This window comes from Mercenaria mercenaria, chromosome 10, assembly GCF_021730395.1.
Source record: "Mercenaria mercenaria strain notata chromosome 10, MADL_Memer_1, whole genome shotgun sequence".
Taxonomy (NCBI): domain Eukaryota; kingdom Metazoa; phylum Mollusca; class Bivalvia; order Venerida; family Veneridae; genus Mercenaria; species Mercenaria mercenaria.
In genome coordinates this window covers 57,011,298-57,034,458 of record NC_069370.1, presented here as the reverse complement: position 1 = coordinate 57,034,458, position 23,161 = coordinate 57,011,298, and the positions used below count along the sequence as shown (strand labels likewise).

Genomic DNA, 23,161 nt, shown 5'->3' with positions numbered 1-23,161 from the left:
AAATATTAAGATTTATAAAAGACTGGAAACAATATTTTACATGTTGTAGTGTTGAAATATTCTGTTATATTTCTTCAGGAAAATTGCAAACAAACTTTAAATAAATGTTAGATTTCTTTTTGTTAAATGTTAACAAAATCACAACTATTTGAAAATAAAACATGTATTAAACAATGCTAGTTTTAGTCTTTTTTCAATTTCGTAATCGTTGGGATAGCGTTGGCATCCATCTTTGGCCAACAAAGAAACAGAGTTGGCCCAACGTTGGACCAACCGTGATAGACGAAAAAATGCTGTTGGCCCAATGGAGAGCCAACGATGAGTGTAGGATATCAGTTGTTGACCCAATGGAGGGCCAACGATGAGTGTAGGATATCAGTTGTTGGCCCAATGGAGGGCCAACGATGAGTGTAGGATACCAGTCGTTGGGCCAACGGTGTACCAACCGTTGGGCCAACGTTGCGCCAATTAGCAAAATGGCGTTGGGCCAACGTCGGAAATCTTCGTTGGGCCAACGAAGAGTCTGCCGTTGGCCCAACGTTGGGCCAACGCATGTCTGCTATCTGGGTTTTTTTCGCGCCATTTTCTATATATAATTTAGTGTAAACTGTATGCCTACAAGAAAACCATTTTCATATAAGATTGTGCCAGTGCATTTAAAATGTACAATTATATAATTTAAGCAACCTATATGCATGAAAAATACAAGGTTTTAGCTTGATACCAACAGTTTCTAAGCGGCTTTATGGCATTTTCAGTAACGTAAGACAACACGTTAAATTTTGTCAAAAATAGCTGTCGTAACGTTACTTTCAATCAGTTATCCTAACTGTGGCCAATAGGCCTACAGGAGAAGTAACGCCTGCTAATAAATTATCCGTTATACACTAAGAATGGGCGTACATTCAATACAGGAGAGATTAAATGTTGGCGCATATAGGATGTGGTTATAGAGTGGTTAAGGAGTAAATATTATAACCAAGTTGTAGGGCGTATGTTGGACTGATAGTGTGTTACCTTTAGTGTGTTACAGTTGGATGCGTTGAATTGCATATGATTAGCTAGGTCTCTCCAAAGATTGTTAGGTTATCGATGTGATGCAGCAACATGCAACCTGGCTTACTGTAAATAAAAGTAATACTAAGAATCATTATGGTATTGTGTAAAGCAAATATAAATTACAGTGCACACACCATAAAACAGGCCAACCATAAAAAACTGCCGTGGAGAGATATAACAGATGGGTGCTGCAGCTGTTCAGCTGAAGAACACAGTCGTCGTCAAAAATTCGGAAAGAGAGTCTTGCGTTGTTTGGTAGGCCACTTTTATACTGAACAAAGGGGAGAGGACAAAGAACTGAGCGCTAAAGAACTCCTGAAAATACCGGTTCAGAATCCATGACAACCTTTTGAGTTCTGTTGATCAATCCGCTTATCCCATGTAGTCGAATGACCTATGACAGTTCCAGCCTGAGTATACGTAAGAATTTCCTAAAATACATTGTCTGAATGTTCTGTAAATTTCATCATAACATGTAGCCAATACTAATTAAGTTTTCAGATTACGAAAATATTTCCTTCGCGCACGCATAAATTTGTGTATACATTTTCTACACAATGTGTGTAAGTACTGAAACTAAAACATAAATTTGAAGTTTTAACCGCTTCGGTAGCCAAGTGGCAGAACGTCTGCTCCGAGTCTATATGTGTGTGTGGTGGTTTGGGGATGGGGCGAGTGTCTTGCGTTCGCTCCCTGGCCGCGTCATACCGAAGACGTGAAAAATGGTACAAGTAGCTTCCTAAAAGGCGCTCAGAATTAAGAGGCTAGTACTATAAGGACTGGTCAACCCGATGTCAGTTCAATGAAACCTGGGTGCATGGAGGTGTCGCATACACACTTGAGGTAGAAATTCTTTTATTTTAGATATATGTTTAGTAAATATATATTTCAGAAGGTGAAATATGTTGTTGAAGCCACAAGCTAGGCCTACTGATGGAAGGAGGACAATCTCTGCTGCATATAGGTGAATATGGGACAAATTTAAAGTATAAGACAAATATCTACAAATATGAGAAAATCAAAGAAAACAATCTACATACTGTTAGATACATGACTGTGTTATCCTGTGTTGCAGATAACATAGAACGATTACTTTTCCATTGTATTGAAATAACATGTATTTAAGACTTACCCTAAGCCCTATTCACACAAGGGAAGCAATCTGTTTATAGAGTGAAACTGTTGAGTGAACACCTTGTCAGTCCTAACCCTGTCTATGTTATATCAATGTAATGGAAAAGTAAGCTGTCAATGTTAAATGCTATGCAGGATTTCTTTTCTTTGTTTTTTATTATTATTATTATTTCTAGATATTTTCTCATACTTTGACGCATATTAATGTTCTCTTTCCAGTAGTAGCCTTTTCAACATATTTTACCCCGTAAAATTCTGTTGGTTTTGAGATTTTCAAAAAAACTGTACGTCTGTTTGTTTACAAATTTCACTACCAAAAAATGTCACACTTTCCGCAGAGCATTAACTGGTTTGATTTTTACATATTTTTCTTTTCAGACTGCTAATCCTTGTAGTATTTATGCATATTTTCCATGACTAGAGGTAAAAAGTGCATGCTAGGTCAATAGTCACGTAGGCCGGCAATAAAGTTTTTTTTCAGCTTTCAGAAAATGATATTTTAATTATATTTTCAGACTGTGTACCTTGATGCATTTAGCTACACATATATATAAAATAGGTTGCGCCTACTTGAAGTTTGTGTTTTTAGTTCATAACGTATATACAGTATGTTCGGTAAGCCCCACACTTTATTCATCTTCATTTGATGCACTACCGGTATTAAGTCATTATAAATCGTGGTTGGCTGATATTCACGAAAAAGAAATTTCAACAAGTAGATTTAATATTGATTTTTAAATCCACGAATTTAAGTCCCAACGAAATTAAGTTATTTAAAATATGCATTGCTTTTAATATAGTTATTAGTTCCTCATATGAAAATTTATAATTCTGCTTTCGCTGTTAGTGAGTTTTTCCTACATAATAAAGTGTTTCGAATTTCATATATCGTTGAAAAAGAAACTAAACGCAAGCACACAAGCTCAGTGACTTTTTATTTTACAGTTTTAGCATGCTTATCATCCAACTATATGTGAATTTTGCCCATTCCCATGGAAGTTGTTGTAGAAGTGTCCAATGGTCGTCAAGGTTGAGGAATCTTTATGTAACAGACTGGCTGCCGTAGATATAAAGCCATTTCCAAGAGTGTGTGTTATTCTAGCCTCAAACCAAGCATACCTACAATAATATTTGGAAACAGTTCATAATTTTTCTCTAACCTCGAATATTACATTTACTTTTGTAAAGATTATCTTGGTATTAAAAAAACTGCAAAAGCTATACATTCTGGAAAGACGAAATGGCAGTTCAAAGTAACTTTTCATAGCCGTTTACCTAAAATCCTATCATCTGCTTAAAGAAGACGCAAAACAACACTAAATGTATTTGGGGCGATTATTATTTGAAGTATTTACTAGAATAAGAACCGCTACAATATGTTAAGCTATCCTTTATACTTACTCATTGCGAGTTTCGGCACAATGTGACTAGAAATTCAATAGAAATAATTATGAAATTGACCTGATGCAGTTGATAAAATATCTTGTTAGGTCATATATCCTTCGTCAGTTGCACCCATTTAAATTCGTATTTATGCATTTAAAATGGTCGTTATATATACAACCATTAATGCTTCTTGTTTTTGTTGATTTTTTTGTTTATAAAAACTGACATTATTTAACCCTTATCATGCTGGACATGATTGACTCTGCCTTTGCGACAAGTGTAGATCCTTGCAGTCTTATCATGATCTGCACTGTTTGCCATTCAGTCAGTATCTTTTAGGTAAGCATCCCTTTCAACAGTTAATGGCACTGTCCAAATTGAAAGACGGACAAATTCATTGTAGAAATTCTGTTTCTAGTTACCTATATACATAGGGAGCAGCCTCGAGTTGCGGCAGTAGAGTCTGCATGAGATGCAACTGTTGATTTTCGTCTGTTGAATGGGAGCATGCAAACTCTGTCAGCCATACTTTTTTGTGGTACCTATGATGCAGCTTCTGCAAGTATGACATGGTCTGATGGGCGTCGCAGCTATACAGATGTGCGGCGATGTAGTCTATTCGGCAACCGTGGCATAACCTGAAGAACTCATCGTACCAGTGAAAGTCTTTACCCGCTGTCGCTGGACTTACAAGGGGTTTTCCATGAGAGTGCTTTTCTATTTCCGGCCAGGCATCAGCTGCTTGCTGAGGGGTCATATTCTTGTGGTTTGGTTCATTGAAACCCAAAATATATGGAGCATCCACTGGTATATTAAGAACTGTGTGGTTGTTGTAAACCTTTATCATGGGTACATGTGGCGGCATTGACTGGTCCGTGGATGGTGGGCACACTTTTGACACTTTTTCATGCCAAAATGGCAAGTCCATACGCCAGTCATACCTTAAGTATACAAGATAATGCTTGCAAGATTTATTTGTTTGTTTGTTGTTTTATTTTTCATGTTTTAGTAGTATCCCAGGGCTGTACTGGGTGACATGAGAAATGGCTGGACTGGTACCAGTTTGATGTTGATAAATGTCTGCAATTAGTACTTTTTATCGGTTGTTGTGGTTGAAGAAGAGTCTGTTAATTCAGCAGTTTGCATACATTGTTTAGAAGGAATACAAACAAATGGTCATCATCTAGAACTCAACCGCACAAACATTTTTGGTACAGCCGTCTTTCAAAACTGAACTTGAAGACTGAATCTAGACTCAATTTTTCTTTTCCATGGTTTGGTACTACATTTCTTGTTTTATATTTTGGGAACATTAATCATTACCAGTACTATTCATCCATCAACTCTTTGCTGAATTACCTCATTTATACCTTCGCCATGCTAGGAAGACCGAAGGACACCCTGGTGTCCGCCCATCACAAACAATAATATTGATTTTTGCAACATTTTATATGTTTTAAGGTACTTCCGCAAATTGAAATTAGAAATTCATGTGAAAAATCAGAATCCTCGAAACAGCTTTCGAAATGCAAGGACACAAAAAATATATGATAAAACTTGAAAAGATATATCTGTAGGTAAACTTGCGAGTATGAAAGTTACGTTGAACCCTATATCCACAGTGCTTTGGAAGAAAATGAGTGAACATTTTTGGTGCAAATTTTTAGTATCGTATGCATCCTAAATTGCTATAAAAATATTTATTTTCAAATCAAAGAAATGCCAAAATAGTGCACACGAGCGCTATTTTCTCAAGAAAATGTCGTTAAACATTCTAATGCGCAAAACACGTGCACAGTTTTTCTAAAATATTTCGCCGCCATGTTTATTTCAAGAAATAAAATATATGATTGTTCTTTTACCTCAGATTTCCTTACTGAAATATATATGCCTCCTTATCAATGGTTAGAGATATCCATTTAGTATAGTTTTGCACTGTCCGATCTCCTTAATTTGTTACCGATCCTTTACATTTAAAGAATAAACGCAATGTGTAATGATAGTTTTTCGCTTTACACACCTCTTTTGGACAAGAAAGCCGTTTCACTTAAAATTTGTAAGCATCCGCTGACAAAATATTGATGAAAGATCGGGACTTTTTCTAAAAACAAGTTCGATTTCAATCATTTTCAAAAACTGGAAATATTGCACATTGTGTTGAATTTATAAATAAAACAAAAATCCTCCAAATAAGCCATTTTAGAACTTTTCCGGGAACTTTACGTTTCAGCCGAACAACACATTTCAAGATGACACAAAACTGATTTCTCTTTGTAAACAATGTCAAAGTTCACCTGAGGAACATTGCTGGAAAAGTAAAAGTGCTTACCTGTTTCAGTTTTACGTCCTGTATAAAACAATCAACTTTCAACTTTAAATGCATATATGTTCTATGATTATTCCAATATAAAAAACCGTCCGATCTTTTCCGTGAGAAATAAAACGAAGCAAATTTAACTATTTGTTTACACTTCAACCATGTGAAATAAAGGCATGTACTATCACGAGACTCCCGTGCATTTTGAACCTCGTGGTGAATAAACTGAATTTACTTTAAAGTATGGTGTCTCAGCTGAGCCAGTTATTTGTTAATTTCAGAGAACATACAATAAAGAAGTGTTTATGAGATTATGCATATGTTCGAATATTTACTAGTTTACTTTATATTAACGATGATAGAAAACAAGTGTGCACTCGGCAAATAGCAAGTCTATTATTTTCAGGTGTATACTGAACACTGATCCCAATGTTCGTAATTTTCAGATAAAGAACTCGTTATCCTTGGTTTTGTAGACAGTCTTAGTACTGGACCGCTGCTTCCGCTGTCAACACCGCAGTGACCACTAATGTAAAGTCAGTGTCCATTTCTATGCCGGAATTTCAATACACATTTATTGTAGGGATAATACACGCTGTAACGTCTGCAGAAGCCCGCGGGATTGTTTGTGACCGAGACCGAAGGTCGCTATTCTTGCATAAAAATATATTTCACGACGATTTATGTATTGTTTTCATATGTCATGACTTGACGATTCCGGTACATTTTTACTTACCATTCCAGTTGTTCTCGGAAACGATAAACATGTTTTAAATATCCGTATCCAGGGCTCAGAAATAAACATCACTATCAAAAGCACATCCTGAAGGTTTTTAAGCGATTTTTTTTTATCTCTCATTATTACAATATAAAATTACCGATAATTTTTCATATCAGTTCACAATTTGGTGGACTCGATCACAACTTCAAGAATAACTTTACATTCGAGTTATATTGGAGTACGGATGAGTACGAACGTAGTGTCATGTTTCCAAGCTGTTTATATAATTTCTTCGAGAAAATAGATAAAAACATACTGATTGATACATATCAAAATCATACATATAATACCTAAAAACAAAGAATCGTACAGGTAAACACGCAATTCTTTAAAATTCAAGGTTGTCTACAAAATCTGAATTGACGCAGAGTTAAAATGGGAGTTTAGCGTATTCGTTAGATACTCAACTTACTGATACAGTAAATCATTCTATGGTTTAGATTGCATATTTAATGCTTCAAGTAGAGGTTTTTATGAAAGAAAAAAGACGTAGATACTAGATGTCAATCTGCGCAGAATTACATATACGTCCCTGGGAAAGCATTTTTAAAAATAAAAATCGGGTATTAACAGCACGTGAATTCCCTTGTTTGCACACGATTTTTCTCCCGTTAATACATGGGCGGATCCAGTGAAAAAAGTAGTTTTTATGCAAGAATATCTGTTTAAATCTATGAAAGTGTGACAAATCATCAGGTTATCTACAATTGTATACAAATTATAATACCGCCTAACATATTTTGTTGCACATTTTTTCTGCGATTTATTACATGCTGCATAAATTCTCATATTGTATAAAAAGTCGAAAGATCAAAATTGGCAAGTTTACGACGCATGAAACCTCTATAAGGAATCATTATACACATCGAACTTGTCCCCGACCAGTATGCGGAAATACTGTGGCCAAATGTTTTAAGATTGTTTAAAATATTTGCATATATCGTGATAACACAAATATTTCGATTGTTTTTATAACTTATAAATATACAATCACGTATGTGTGAGAAAGTTACGTTAAGTAATTTCGGTAGTTAGCGCAGGAAGTGCCGAAAATTCCATTTCCACCAAATTTTCCGTGAGATAAGCAGCGCGTTAGTACATAAAGTCCACAATAGTAAATTAAAATTTCTTATACTTGCACAATCCTTGAAAAGAATTTTGGATCGCTGCAAATCTTGTTCACATTAAGTCTGAGACTTCTCTTACAATTTTAGGCAGTTTGGTACACCATACATAGAAAAATCATTGTCCGCACATTGCACTACTTTTATGTATGCTGAAAATAGCAATATGTACAGATTTATTTTTGTTTTAATACATGAGGTGGTCAGATTTGAAAACAGATTTTGTACTAAGTTTAGTTCTATTCGGTAAGACAATTCTCCTATGCACTAATTGATACTTTGAACTAACTTTTGCCATTCATGAATTTTTAATAAAGTATTTTGAAAGGATTTATAAATCTAACCAAAAATTTGGAAAATACAGGTAAAATATCTTCTTTGTTTATTTCCAAATTTTATTATTACTTTTTATACAGCTACTTTTACTTCAGATCTTGCAAACTGAGCTGTTTTTGTACTCTGGAACAGCTGCATTTGAAAGCTTTTGTTCACAATATTTTCACACCTCAAATGAAGGTCACTCTAAATTCAAGATGGCGGAAGTACCTTAAAGGTATCATTGCGCGAACAAAAAGGAAGTTAAACATATATAAACATAATATATTATTATGGGCTACAACAACCACCAGGAACATCATTCCAAGTACAAAACCGAGACATTTATCGACATCAGACAGGTACTTTACTGGCTACCCATTCATCCTCGAGTTGTCTAGTACACCCCTTGTGAGTACATCTAAAAGAATCGAACCATTGTCGCAAATTATGTTTACTTGGACCAATTTGTAATAAAAATCATAATTTCAAGTTTTAAAACATTTAACGGCTTCTTGAACATATAAATATATCTTTAATAATGCGATATTAATTTTAAATTAGTACATACGATATAAAGACAAGTGGCAAATGTCTATAGGAATGTTATAATGTAATAGCAAGAACTTACTCCTTTTATAACATTGCGTAGAAATATCATTTGATGAAATATCGAAATATGTACTACTCATGAGTTCTGAGCTAGAATGCTTTAGGTGTCTTCAAATCAGTTACATCTTGCTTTTGTTAAGAAACTTAGAAAATGAACAGCTAGCAGTATTACATACATGCCAAACTCTTTATAATTTGAGTTGATACGTCAAATTGAAGTTGTGAACACTGAAGTATGTTTGTTTGTTTGTTTATTTTGGGTTTAACAGTATTTCAGTCATGTAACGGCGGGCAGTTAACCTAACCAGTGTTCCTGGATTGTGTACCAGTACAAACATGTTCTCAGCAAGTAACTGCCGACTTCCCCACATGAGTCAGAGGTGGAGGACTAATGACTTCAGACATAATATCGTTTATTAAATAGTCATGGAGAACATACGTCGCGCCTGAGGATCGAACTCACGATCCCGCGATCCGTAGACAAATGCTCTACCTACTGAGCTAAGCGGGCGGGCCTCTGACATATTGAGACTCTGATTTATGTCTCAATATTAATGCAAATATTTTATGATGCATTTTAGCTTAATTACTAGCATAAGTATATCGTGTTGTTTCAGCAATGGCATTAAGAGAAAACGCTCTGCACAGTAAATATAACCCCCGAGAGAAAACTACTTCAATCCGCCATTATGTTGTGTTAGGTCAAGTATCTATTTAGTGTCTGTATACGTATTGACAGTAGGTTGTTGGCTGCATGTTTGATGCGGGGCCATCAGTAATTTTCGAAAATAATTTACGCCAATTCTTCTAAGAGCTATAAAAATAAATTCATTTCTATACATGTACTTCGTTACTAATATAATTTATTTACTCGTCATGGAGAACAAGTTATGTTGTTTAAAAGGCAACAGAGGTTTAGTATTATAGTATAATAACAATACAAATGTATATACATGGTACGACAAATTAAAGTAGAAATACATGTAAAATCTTACCACCATGACATGTTGTTGAGAACTTTGAAGTCATCACAAAGATGCAGGCCAGGATACAAGGACACACCCTTCTTTACAGACCCGTACACATTATTTGCAAGCAATATAATATTCACCACAGTTAATAATAACGCCATTGTTGCTCACTGTAGAAATAGAAATATTATTGGCGTAAAGGTTTATGGAATGACACCATGGTTACTCTGTCATTAAGCGAACACCGGAAACGTATACTTTTACTTCAGTTTTCGCAGGTAAATTCAAATGGAAAAGAAAAACAACATTGTTTTACAGAAATTATTTATACTGCTCTTTAAACTAGATATAATTCTAACATGACCAGCAAATAACCTACATACATGTAGAGCAAATTCTATCTCGGGTTATTCTGCAATATACCACTCGCGTGCAATGACGTCATCCGATCCAGGTGTGTAGCGCGGTCGTAAAAAGTAGTTACCACTTTTTTCTAACTCTGTTGATACTAGTATGTCGTGTTAGAATCGAAATAATAAGTTTCCAAGTGTGATTTATCATAGAATAACCCGAGTTTTGAGTTCTTATGCGTTAGAATATATCACGAAGGTTGTAGGCCTGAGTGATATATTGTTTCGCATAAGAACGATAAACCACGTTTGGGAACTTATTATTTCTTAAATAAACTGTGATCTCTTCGTAACTCTTAAGTTAAGCAATCGGTCCATTCTCCACGTCATGTATCAGTGCCATCGCTAAGGAATTTATTGCTTCATCCTCAACTGTTTGTTGGTTTTAATGTCATACGGCGACTATCTAGCTTTGATAGTGGAATGTGTCCTTCCGTGCAAATATTCTATCACGGGAGGGCACCTGGGTAGAACCACCGACCTTTCGTAAGCCAGCAGGATGGCTTTCTCACATGAAACATTCAGGCTCCAACCTATATCGGTGAGGGGTGAGTAATTCAAAGTCAGAGACCTTAACCAATCTTAAATAACGCAATGATTTGATACGCTCAACGCTATCGTTAATGTCAGAGTACACAGTGTGGCAGTTGCTCTAAAAACCGAATTGTGGGACTTGGCCACTTTACAGCCTTATCAGTGCGGCCTTTTATAGATATGAACTTTCATTTGCACTGGAAAATGTTTCAAGTGAATGTTTGTGGAGAGGGTTTACACTTTAGATTTTAAATTCTAAATTTAGAACCAACTTGAATTAATAATAATTTTTCATAGAGAATATTATAACTATTTAAGTTAACATGTTTTGATATGTGTAATTCATTCATTTATTTCACTCCCAATACCTGGTAAAAAGTAATCCAATACCTTCTTCATTGGTTTAAAAATAAGTTTTTAGATATACATAAGTATCCCATCATACATATTCATATAAAAGTCTTTACTTTTATATTTCACCAGTATAAAATTATAAATATAACAATAATGATAATACAATAAACAAGGCTACATAAATTTTATCTTATAGCATCTAAATAATGTAGATTGCCCTAGCACAGAGCGCCTGTTTACAGATGCAATTCCTATAGGCGTATTTCTTAGTAGAAAACGTATATACACTCCTGAACAGTAGAATGGTTATGATATAATCTATTGCCAAATATTGATAGTTTAGTGCTTATTGCGATTTTTCACTAAAGAGTCGCACCTGAAAATGATGAAGCACCCATCTGATGTGTATCTCTTGAAAGAAAAGGAGTTTAGCTGTATTTTATTTGATATACATTAAGATATCTATTTAAACAATACTAGTTTATCATTTTCGATATTTAATATTAATTGTCCCCACTTCCTGTCACTGTACATGGTTTCAAGTCTTTAGGTGAAATATGTTTTCAGAAATATGCAACATAAACATTTAAGCACTTCATGTACATTTTTCACTAAGTCAGATCTGGTAGAGTGAAATCCCAGAGAAAACACCATGTACACGCCTTCGAAAGCTATAAAACAATATTTTTAGACTGTCAAATGGTTGACATAATGTTGAATAAAATAAATGTGGAAAGACACAAATGTAATATTCTTTTTATCACATGTAACATGTTCCTGCTGAAACATCAGAATTTCGTCTTCTTTACCTGTTATGGACTAAGTCAATTCAGCCAACGTCTCCGCGACGTGCAACGTCAAAGCTTTATCACACTCGTAGACCAAATTTATATTTTACTCCCATGACGTCAATCATGTAATAACGTAAGTAAAAAGATGCTTCAAAAGAAATCAGACATTATGACATTATTAACTATTCATGTAATGAGAGTTGGTGAATGCGTTATTTTGAAAAATGTAATAAGTATGAATTAAATGAGCTGCCGAGTAGAATCGCCACAATCAAATCACACTGAATATTACGGATAATCTAAAAAGCAATGAAGGTTATCAAAAATTTAAACATTCATGTTCACCGTATAAAATGTTGGTCATAATGTAATTGGACATTAAACGAAACAATATGATTTTTAAACTCTCTGTCTAGTATTGTTATATAGGTATGTTGATGTTATTTCATAATCAAATTGGCAAATGAGCTAAGTCAATGAAAATGTAGCATGTACAAAGTTCTATATTGATGAATATATTGTGCAAAACCTCAGGGGATCGACAGAAAAGGGACGAGCTAATAAAAAGAACAAAATAATAAGAAAACTGAGCATGAAAATATTATGTAAGTAAATATGTTTTTGCAAAAGAGATTTTGAAAGACCGATTCTGGGACAGGTTGTATAAAATTTTAAGCTAGTGGTTACTGAATATGTGTGTGAAATGCAACATAACAACTAAAATTCACAATTAAGGTAGTTCTGCGCGTTCAGATAAAAAAATCTTCAATGTAGAATTTGATCAAACATCTATTTTTTTTTTCAAAACTTCAGAATACACATAGATATTTAGGCAAATTAAAAAGATATTTTTCATTTAATCATATTTTATTGCTTTTTAAAACATGTAACATAATTAGTACTCAATAGAATATGGAAGCAGTTACATGGAATTTGTTTAAAGCAAATGGGTCGGGCCACAAGTTTTACCAACATTAATGAAGGCCTTTCCCTAACAAAGTTTAGTAACAAAATGTTCAGCTTATTGTTTGTAATATTTAAACCAAACGAGTAAGAGAAAACACAAACAAGAAAAAATAGTAAATAAGCGAATATAAAGAAGTAAGAGCTTAATGAGTGTTGAGTGTAAATTATTTTAAACAATACAACCAAAGAAAACAAAAAAAAAAGAAGAAAAAAGAGAGATAAAGACAAAAGAAAACACACACAAAATAAACCTAAGAAGCAGAAAAAAGAGGTATTTGCTCGCCGTTCCATACCCCACATTATTTGAAGGTTCATGGATACAATCACAGCGACTGGGAAGAACTGTTTCTGTAAATTTCGATTCAATTAAAACGTTTAGTTTTCTTTATATAATCTTGTACATGACCAGAAATGATGCCATTTATTTCTTGTGATAAGTTATCGAATGTAAACTGGAATTTTATGACACTTAAGGACGATACCGGCGTGTATCAGTGAATAACTGTCGACGTTGTTGGGGAAAAAAGTGGACATCTGAAAAAGAAGTGTTCCGTGCTTTTGTCACGGATATATCCACAGCTACACAATTTGATCCTCACGTATATGGTTGTAAAAGTCCGAATTAAGATTGCTACATTTGGCACGTATTCTTGCATGATGGACCTGAGGAAGTCTGTCAACAGATAGGTAAAAAGAAGGAACTTTGGGCGGTTTGATTTTTTGTTTTAAATTATATCTAAAGGATGATATAGTGTCTGCATTTCGGAAACCTGTGTCTAGGTCATTCCAAAGTTTGATAGATGACGGTATTACAGATTAAGAATAAATTTCCGGGCGGCATGTCATAGTAGCATAATCTACATTGTTTCTCAATGTATAGGTGCTGGTTTCAAATACAGTATAATAAGGGAATTGCTGAGATAGATAACTAGGTAAATCGCCGCGACTATGTTTATAAATCAAAATTAATTTTTGCATGTCTTCTGTCGGATAATGAAACCCATCCAATTTTTCGAAGCAGTCTTTCTATTGATACAGATCTCGTTAGCCCTATTACTATACGTGCTGAGTCATACTGAATTTTGTCGAATTATTCCTTTTCTTAAACCGTACTGCTATCCCAGACAATAGATGCAAATTGGTCGGAGATAAGAAATGTATACCTGGTTCAAAATTTTTCTTTTAAGTTTAAACTTTGACATTCTCATTATTCCTAAAACTTTCGATGCTGATCAAGTGATATTAAAAATATGTTCGTGCCATGAGCCATCTTTACTAAATGTAACCCCTAGATGTTTGTGACTGTCAACATAAGTTAAATGGGTGTTTTCAAAATAAAGTGTAGGCAAATTCAGATTCTGTTTCGCAAGTGAAAGAAATAATGTATCGGTTTTGACTGGATTAAATTTAACGAGCCATTGTTTTGCCAAACGTGATACGTTATTTAAGTCATCATTTAACGTTGTCTCTATATGATCGATATCATTAAAGAAAGATTGAGAAGTGTGCTTATTTTTGCTATTCTGATTTGAAAGCTTTTGTAAAGGAAAGGATTTACTTCACTGGCACCTCGTTCTGTTCGGCATTTGATATCTAGCGCGATATGATCTCCGTCAATAAAATGTCAATTCCTCAGTTGTTTCGACTTTTAACATATAAACCGCGCCATGAGAAAACCTACATGCTGCGTTTGCGACCATCATGGATCCAGACCAACATCCGCGCAGTCTGGTCAGGATCCATGCTGTTCGCTTTCAAAGCCTAAATGCAATTAGAGAAACTGTTAGTGAACAGCATGGATCCTGACCATGCAGACTGCGCGGATGCACAGGCTAGTCTGGGTCCATGCTGGTCGCAAATGCACTATGTTGGTTTTCTCATAGTGGGGCTCATATATATCCATTCAGATAAATTCAACATGGTATTTCCATTGGCTAAAACAAGATAACTTCTATGAAACTTATCCGCAAAAACTACAGTTGTCACTGCTTAAAAACTGCCGACATGGTTATTTGACCGGAAGCTGCAGTCAGCTTCAAATGACATTGATCCAAAATAAAATTCCTTCATTAGTCATAGCCTCCAGTTCCAAAGGGACATCCAGTTTCGTAATGACAGCTTTTATCATTCGAATTATTACATATTTTGGTTATAGAATTAAATCAGATCTCTTCAGGTTAAACTTCGCTTACAACAAGCGGCCCCTTCAGGTCTGATTTTCGTATATTTATAGAACTTCCCTTTTTCTTAACCTGCCTTTCATAAAAGTTATATCACAAATAGAAAAGTAGAAAAATTAAGAGTTGCTGGTGCAATGAAAAAAATGGTGGTCTACTACCATAAAATGAAATCTTGTCCGCACATTCAAGTCCAAAGAAGTCCTTAACAGATCTTAGATTTTCCTATGCATTCGCATTTTCATATAGAACAGGCGCTTAAGTCGATTTATCACTTGTTGAAAAAGACGTTAAACCCGAACACACACACACACACGATTTATCACTGTGTAAATGCATGCATTCTGTTCGAAATATGATAATATTCATGTTTATGATTCAACGTTGTAAAGTTTTGTACATCGTAATCGGAAGGGGTGGTAATGTTCTGACTAAAGCCGATATGCGTCATATTCAGGGTGTCAATAAAATGTTATATACCGTTTGATTCCTTTTTAATGTTTTCATCAGTCTGCGATAGGACTTTTACGGAAAGTAGGGCCGATAAAATGATGTTCCCATAAAACCAGTTCGTTTAATTATTTTGGTATACAGCTTAAAATCCTCCTTCGTTATATGCCTTTAAACAGTTGGAATAGTAAATCGTGTTAAGCTTTAAATGCAAGCATGTACATTTGATGTAAAAAAAAACGGGAACATTTCAATTCTAAGAACGTCCTCGTCAATCCTCGGTTTATAACAAAAGTACAAAGTGGTCGCAGACGCACTGATAAGATTTCAGTACTCTTTAGATAAATAAAGCAGCTCTGGGTTGAACGTTCCTTATTTAAAACAAAGGAGTTTACTTAGTGAAATCTAGCTTACAGATATAAAGCCCAGTCATCTATGTAGGACAAAGGAAGAAGAAACAATACGAAAGCATACAAGCTCCATGCCTTTCTTATTTTGCTGTTTTAATACACACATCATCCAACAATATGTGAACCCTGCCCATTAGCTTGGAAATTGTTGTAGAAGTGGCCGATTGTCGTCAAAGTTGAGGAATTTTTGTGTAACAGACTGGCTGCCGTAGTTACAAAATCACCGTAAAAATTGTTTGTTATTCTAGCCTCAAACCAAGCATACCTACAAATAAGAGGAAACAATTCATTTTAGTCTCTTTAAGTACGGCAGGAAACATACAGTTTCCGAGATTATTTGTCGTGTTTAAAGTTAACATTATTTTATATGACCTTAACAAATTTCGAATGAATCGATGAACTATGCCGTTACAACTGTAACAGAAACAGGCAACAGTATCTGACCTAATATTCAACGGTAAACATCTTCCCATTTTTTCATCATCTTTAAAATGAGCAAATACTCTCACCCTCTTATGGAAATCAAAGTATTTTAGAGGGTCGATATATATTGAGCTATTCATGCTCTAGTTCTAATTGATTTTGGACCAAAGAAAAGCGACATATTTCTAGTTACCTATACACATATGGAGCAGCCTCAAGTTGCGGCAGTAAAGTCTGCATGAGATGCAACTGTTGATTTTCGTCATTTGAATAGGGGCATGCAAACTCTGTCAGCCATATTTTCTTGTTGTACCTATGATGCAGCTTCTGCATGTATGACATGATCTGATGGGCGTCGCAGCTATATAGATGCGCGGCGATGTAGTCTATTCGACAACCGTGGCATAACCTGAAAAATTCATCGTACCAGTGCAAGCCATACCCGCGGTAGCTGGACTGACGAGGGGTTTCCCGTGAGAGTGCTTTTCTATTTCCGGCCATGCATCGGCTGCTTGTTGTGGCGTCATATCAGCTTGGTCCTTGTGGTTCGGCTCGTTGAAACCCAAAATATACTGAGTATTCCATGGTATATGAATAGTTGTATGGTTGTTGTATTTCTTTACCATGGATATATGTGGTGGCATTGACTGGTCTGTGGAAGGTGGGCACACTTTTGACACTTTTTGATGCCAAAACGACAAGTCCATACGCCAGTCATACCTATAGTATACAAAAACATTTTTGCAACATATATTGAAAAATTCCTCTTGTTTTACTAGTATATTCGATTGCATAAAAATAATATATGTTAAAAGATAAATCTAGTAAGAAAGACTTTAATAAAATCATGATTATACGTTTTATAACAATAAACAGCGTCATTAACTTACTAAAGGTTTTATGTAAAGTTATCATTAGCTGGGGATTCAGACACTGAGACTGTCCGTATAAGATATAGAAATAAACTGTATTTAAGCATACTGCTTACATATTTCCCTCAAACTATCCCTCCTCCTCCCCCCCCCCCCCCCCCCCCCCCCCCCCCCCCACACACACACAATCAACGTAATTTTCATTACTGGCTATCCAAGTCACGCGGTAGTCTGCCCTTCTATGGTATACTATGCAGACACTGAAAAACTGCGCCACCAATGGCGCTTCTTGAATGGTAGCGACGCCCTGCCAGTACGTCTTAGATATGGAGTGTGCGGCAATTGATTGACCTTCTAGTTCTGTAAACACTGCTGTGCAATATTAATCTTGTGTCATGAATAATAGCCTATAAGCCTGATAACCCGCAAACAAGTTTGTTGGTGACGTTTGAAGTAATATTTTGTCACAGAGTTTAGAACTTCATACTTGTAAAACTTTCAAGTAATAGAGTGCAATGGGTGTTTGCATCATAGGTCTTTAGAAATGAAGAAACTTTGATAGTGTAAAGAACCCGTAGGTAACTTTGACTCCTTTTTGCGATAACTGCTCGTCCTTGCCCTGTTTTTTCATCTTTGAGGTTCAAAATAATATGAGCCGCACCATGAGAAATCCAACATAATGCGTTTGCGATCAGCATGGATCCAGACCAGTTTGCGCATCCGCGCAGTCTGGTCAGGATCCATGCTATTCGCTAGCAGTTTCTCTAATTGCAATAGGCTTTGAAAGCGAACAGCATGGATGCGCAGGCTGGTCTGGATCAATGCTGGTCGCAAAGCCACTATGTTGGTTTTCTCGTGGCGCGGCTCAAGTACCCATGTCTCTTCCCCTATGAGAAGTCCATTAAACTTTCTTTCATCTGCATATTTATAGGTTTATAGAAGTTTTTTTGCAACACAACGTCTTTCAGGGCTTTTGCTCATTCGTCAAAAGGATGGGGTACCAAACTTGCACACATCTTCGAAGTGTTTAGTCCGAATTTTATGAACATGCCCATAAATGCAGCTGTTCGAGAAACTATCTATCCAAAGTCTTTGCTACAATGGCTGCTACAGCAAAACCAAATTAGTTGAAATGTTCAGTGTTTATGATTATTAAAATCCCCTAGAAATCTACGAAATTGTCGGGCCTGCACAAGTAATAGATTTTACGGAAGCGCGTTAGTCTCAACATTTTCTAAATTTCCTTCGTTATAGTGCTTACCTAGCTCATAAAGCATGAAATGCAATTATTTTACAACGTTGCGTTGAAAAACCAAATGGTACAAATTTGTGTTGTTTGGTAGCTTCATTTATTTCTTTCATCAGAGCATTTTTGACTATTTCAGGGGCCATAACTCTTAAATTAGGGGGCGGAGCCAGACAAAATATAGGAAGTGCGCAGGTTCATATCATGATAAAGACTCATACAAGGTTTAATCAATTTATATGAAATACTTTTTAGCTAGGCGCGTCACAAGGTGAAAATGTGCATTTTTGACTATTTCAGGGGCCATTACTCTGAAAATAGGGGGCGGAGTCAGACAAAAAATAGGAGGTGCGCAAGTGCATATCATGATAAAGATTCATATACGGTTTAATCAATTTATATGAAATACATTTTGAGCTAGGCGCGTCACAATGTGAAAATGTGCATTTTTGACTTTTTCGGGGGCCATAACTCTGAAAATAGGGATCAGACCAAAATGAAAAATAGGAGGTGCGCAAGTTCATATCATGATTAAGACTCATGCAAGGTTTCGTGAATCTATATCAAATCCTTTTTAGCTAGGTGTGTCACAAGGTGAAAAAGTGCATTTTTGACTATTTCCGTGGCTATAGCTCTAAAAATAGGGGGCGGAGCCGGACGAAAAATAGGAGGTGCGCAAGTTCATATCATGATAAAGACTCATGCAAGGTTTCATCCATTTATATCAAATACTTTTTGTGCTAGGCGCGTCATGAACTTCGGACGGACGGACGGACGGACACACAGACAAGACCAAATCTATATGCTCCCACCACTCATGGGGGGCACAAAAATGTTAACTTATATATGAAAGAAAAAATGTACAGAATACAATCACTTTCAACAATAATATATTGAATGTTTGTTATGGATACACGTTTCATATTTCATTTAGTATTTCCTTGTTGACTTATTTTCCACATATGTTTAGCTGGTGCCTGTCCAGCCGGTCTCTCTTCAGTAACACGGCCTGATTCTAGGACGCGAACCCAAGGCTTGTAGGTCAAACGCTTAATTCATTAGACCACTGCAGCTTGGTATATGTTGAAAAATGCTAACGCAAAATAAAAATGAAGAAATTTCATCATCATGAAAATTTAAAAAAAAGACTCCGATAACTAAGAATAGTTTTAATGCCAATTACCTTATTCGAAATCTAAAGAAAATTACATTTATAAGTGGATCTTCATATAAGGGTTTCTATGAAATATTCCGACGGAAAGCCACGTGACGTGTTGTTATGTTTGTTTGTCTGTTTGTCTGTTTGTTTTTATCTCAGAAAAGTATCACTGTAACGCATAAAACCAGGCGTGCGTCTGCACATGTAAATAATATTACAAGTTAAAGCATAGCGAAAATATAATGATCATCTTGTAAAAGTTTTGTTGCAATGTCTGTTTTAAATATTGGTCATCAGTGTGTGGAACCCCAGGAGTGGACGCAAGGACAGGACCACTCTATCTTATTGACATAATTATATTCGTTTTACTTTTTTCTTTTTAACATCCTAATGTAATAATTTGATGCGCTAATAGTCTACGTCCTCGCACACAACAAACCCCAGTAATTCATGGATATAATTTAATAGTATCTGTCCTAAATCTAATGAATGTGACATCCGGGCATTCAGTGCGAGAATTTGTTGCACACAGTGAGAGGATCGCAATGGGATTTAATTTTACATATTGACCATGCATTTAAAGGTAACGACGTATGTTAGCTTTTGTGACAAATAAGATGTTTGGCATGTTTCAACAACGCCACTTTTCCGTCCTCGGATTTTGTAATATGTAATCCATAGAGCGCATTCATCCAGAGAGTCGCCTAAATTAAGAACTAATAATTTTAACGTCAGAGGTTATTTCTAAGGTCACGGAGTTTCATTGGCCAGCTTGTAATCAACAGTAATGACAACAGTTTGCGAGGTCAGTTGCTCTGTCAAGTGTGACTGTTCCTTCCAATCTGACTAAAGTACTTGATCTTCTAAACGAAGATCTGAGAATGACCCATTCACATTCGACTTCTGTATATTTTGGATTTCCAATATTGCTATTTTTATTTTCGCAAATCTATTTTTATTTGAACCAATCACGACTTGTTCGAATGTCATAGAGTAAGAAAAATGTGCAGTCAATCCAGGGCTCGAACCCGGAACCCCTCGCTTATAGAGTAAGTGGCCTACCGACTGAGCTAACCGGCTATCTGACACATTACGACATAAGAATCGTAAATATCAAAAATCAAGGCTAACTATAGATTTGCAGAATGTTGTAAGTTAAGTTCTGACTGGCTAGCGAAAGGGTCGTCAGAACGAGGCTATCAATAGCTCGTTCTCAGATCCTAAGCGTAGCGTAATAGGAGATGTACTTTAGTCAGATAGCTGTTCCTTCTTAACTTTTAAGAGAAGGAACAATTAAGCAACGTGTTTTTATTTTTGTTATTTTATTTTTATGTAAAGTGTGATCATAAATCCATTTAATGATATTTTATGAGAGCTATTACTTCCTTTTTTCATGCGTGACTAACTTATTACAGAATTTCTACAAATTTAACTTTTACGATTTTAATAATAGATTACAACAAAGAAGTATAACTAACTAAACTTCGAGATTTTAATGCTGAATCGCAAACTTATTGTTAGCTGAATTTTGAACATAGCTGCTTGGGATAAATACATTATGGGTTTCTCACAGTCTCTTGTAAGGAAGTTTATACCAATAGTCTGATAACGAATTTATATGATGCGGAATTTTCGATCACTTTTGCAGTAGTGAAAAATGAATCAAACAAAACAGTATCCTGCATTTAGTTAATGTTTCAGTACATAATATTATATGAAATCCGTGCTGCAGCTATTTTAACTTCGCAAATGTTTCCTTAAATTCCTAACTTCGTACTATAGTCGCAAATTAAAGAAATTTTGTGGAAGAGCATTTTATCGTACGAAATTCATAAAAAGTTCGTACTATATAAAAAAAACTCTCGTACGAAGTTTTGTGAAACAGACATCACTGACTTAAACATATTGTATTTTATCAAGTCGTCGCGGAGAACATGTTTCGTTGTTCATAAGGCAAAAATGGTTTAGTGTTACTGTATAACAATGGCTTTAACATCGCTTGAAAAATTTAAGTCATTAATTTGTAAGAATACATGAAATTTCTTACCACCATGACATGTTGTTGAGAACTTTGAAGCCATCACACAGATGCAGGCCAGGATACAAGGAAACACCTTTCTTTACAGACCCGTGCACATTATTTGCAAGCAATATAATGTTCAACACAATTAATAATGCTGCCATAATTGCCCACTGGAGACGTCTGTCTGAAATAAGGTACTAGAATATGGACATGAGGCATATGGAATCACACACTGTTTGCTCTCTCATTATACTAACACCGGAAGTATATATATCTACGCAAGTTCTTCTTCCAGTTTTTGAAGAATAATTCAAATTGCAACACAAAACATTATTAAATGTAGCAATTATTTGTAATGTTCATCAGACTTAATAACTTAATATAGATAATGTGTGAATTCCTCATTATTTTAAAGCTAACCAGCTGGTCCTGACGTCATGTCTGATGTAGTTTTTGATTGTTTAACGCAAAGGGGTTTCTCAATTTGTTGGCATAATAAGTGTTATCAAAACTAACCTCATTACTGTGAAGTTACTAAAATAATGTCCGCACTGAGAGTAACACAACGACTTTGAAAACACTAGTGAGTCAATTCATTTCACTTTTGTGGCGTACACCGTGTCACCGTGGGCAACCGGCTAGGCGTTCGTTTGGCTTCCCGGCGCTGCGCGGGTCTATCCTGCGTACCCCGATGTGCGACGGTCTTGCGAGATAGGCAAAGCGGCAAATCATATATTTTTGCGATATGAAATCAGGTAAGCATTTGGAAATTAATACTAGTAAAGGTAGAAACATACCACAAGGAATATTTTGACAACTTATTTGGATCAGGCCACAATAGAAAATCTTATCAAAATATGGAAATTTACTATTTTCATTTGAAGCTCACGTGGCCGGCGTACGCCGAAGCGTTCGTTTATTTATTTAGCCGGCGTATCTGGCATGTTCCAGGTTGAGTGAAACGAATTGGCCCACTGTTAGCAAACTAATGACCGATATCATGAACAATGTGCCGACATTTATTTGCGAAACGGGTATATACATACGCTTTATAGAGGTTATTTGTTTATTTCTGTATAAGATTTAAATATATTTCAACAAAGGAATATCAGATGCAGTCACGAATGAACATTTTTAAGTCTGAAGTAACTGTTTACACGTGGAAGATATTTCGGTCTTTACACGTGAAACAAACGAATGTCTTTTTTATTTCAAGGTTTTACCGCCACGTCGCACGCATTAGCCAACGCCACCTGCAAATTAATGACGTCACAATGTTAATATTGGAAAGAAGTTAAATCATTCTCTGTGAAAGTTAGATTTTTTAAATTGTAAAATGCTGCAGCGTAAATTTATTTTGGTATATCTGGTACATTTTGGAAATAATTTTCTATTAGATCTATTTGTAATTCATATTTTTTCACGTTCAAGTGCAGTTCTGTAACAGTGAAAATTACAAAATGCGAAAAACATAAAATAATCAATTATACCTTATTAAAACTTGTTCTTTAGATAACTTATTTTAATTAGATAATGAGCAGCATGCATATTACTAGTATCAAGCACTTAAAATATGGAATGTCAACAACTTAAATATTCAATGACTACTGAGAAATTCAACGACATGTCCGTCGAGATTGATTTAAT

The 23,161-nt window shown here is 35.4% G+C and overlaps 2 protein-coding genes across 3 annotated transcripts; both read right to left on the bottom strand.

The window, feature by feature from the left end:
• Positions 1–3,109: 3,109 nt before the first annotated feature.
• On the bottom strand, positions 3,110–9,913 carry LOC123561474 (uncharacterized). The gene is made up of 3 exons (XM_045353870.2): positions 9,724–9,913; positions 4,002–4,520; positions 3,110–3,312 (listed from the first exon to the last, which is right to left on the bottom strand). The coding sequence occupies exons 1-3, from the start codon at positions 9,858–9,860 to the stop codon at positions 3,153–3,155; spliced, it is 816 nt and encodes a 271-aa protein (XP_045209805.2). The 5' UTR covers positions 9,861–9,913; the 3' UTR covers positions 3,110–3,152.
• A 5,941-nt stretch (positions 9,914–15,854) lies between these two features.
• LOC123560706 (uncharacterized) lies at positions 15,855–22,131 on the bottom strand. 2 transcript variants are annotated; one of them, XM_045352872.2, is made up of 4 exons: positions 22,031–22,131; positions 21,539–21,698; positions 16,408–16,934; positions 15,855–16,056 (listed from the first exon to the last, which is right to left on the bottom strand). In XM_045352872.2, the coding sequence occupies exons 2-3, from the start codon at positions 21,673–21,675 to the stop codon at positions 16,601–16,603; spliced, it is 471 nt and encodes a 156-aa protein (XP_045208807.2). In that variant the 5' UTR covers positions 21,676–21,698; positions 22,031–22,131; the 3' UTR covers positions 15,855–16,056; positions 16,408–16,600. The 2 variants fall into 2 exon arrangements, with proteins under 2 accessions (XP_045208807.2, XP_053409130.1); XM_053553155.1 differs by lacking the exon at positions 22,031–22,131 and adding an exon at positions 21,935–21,991.
• Positions 22,132–23,161: the final 1,030 nt, after the last annotated feature.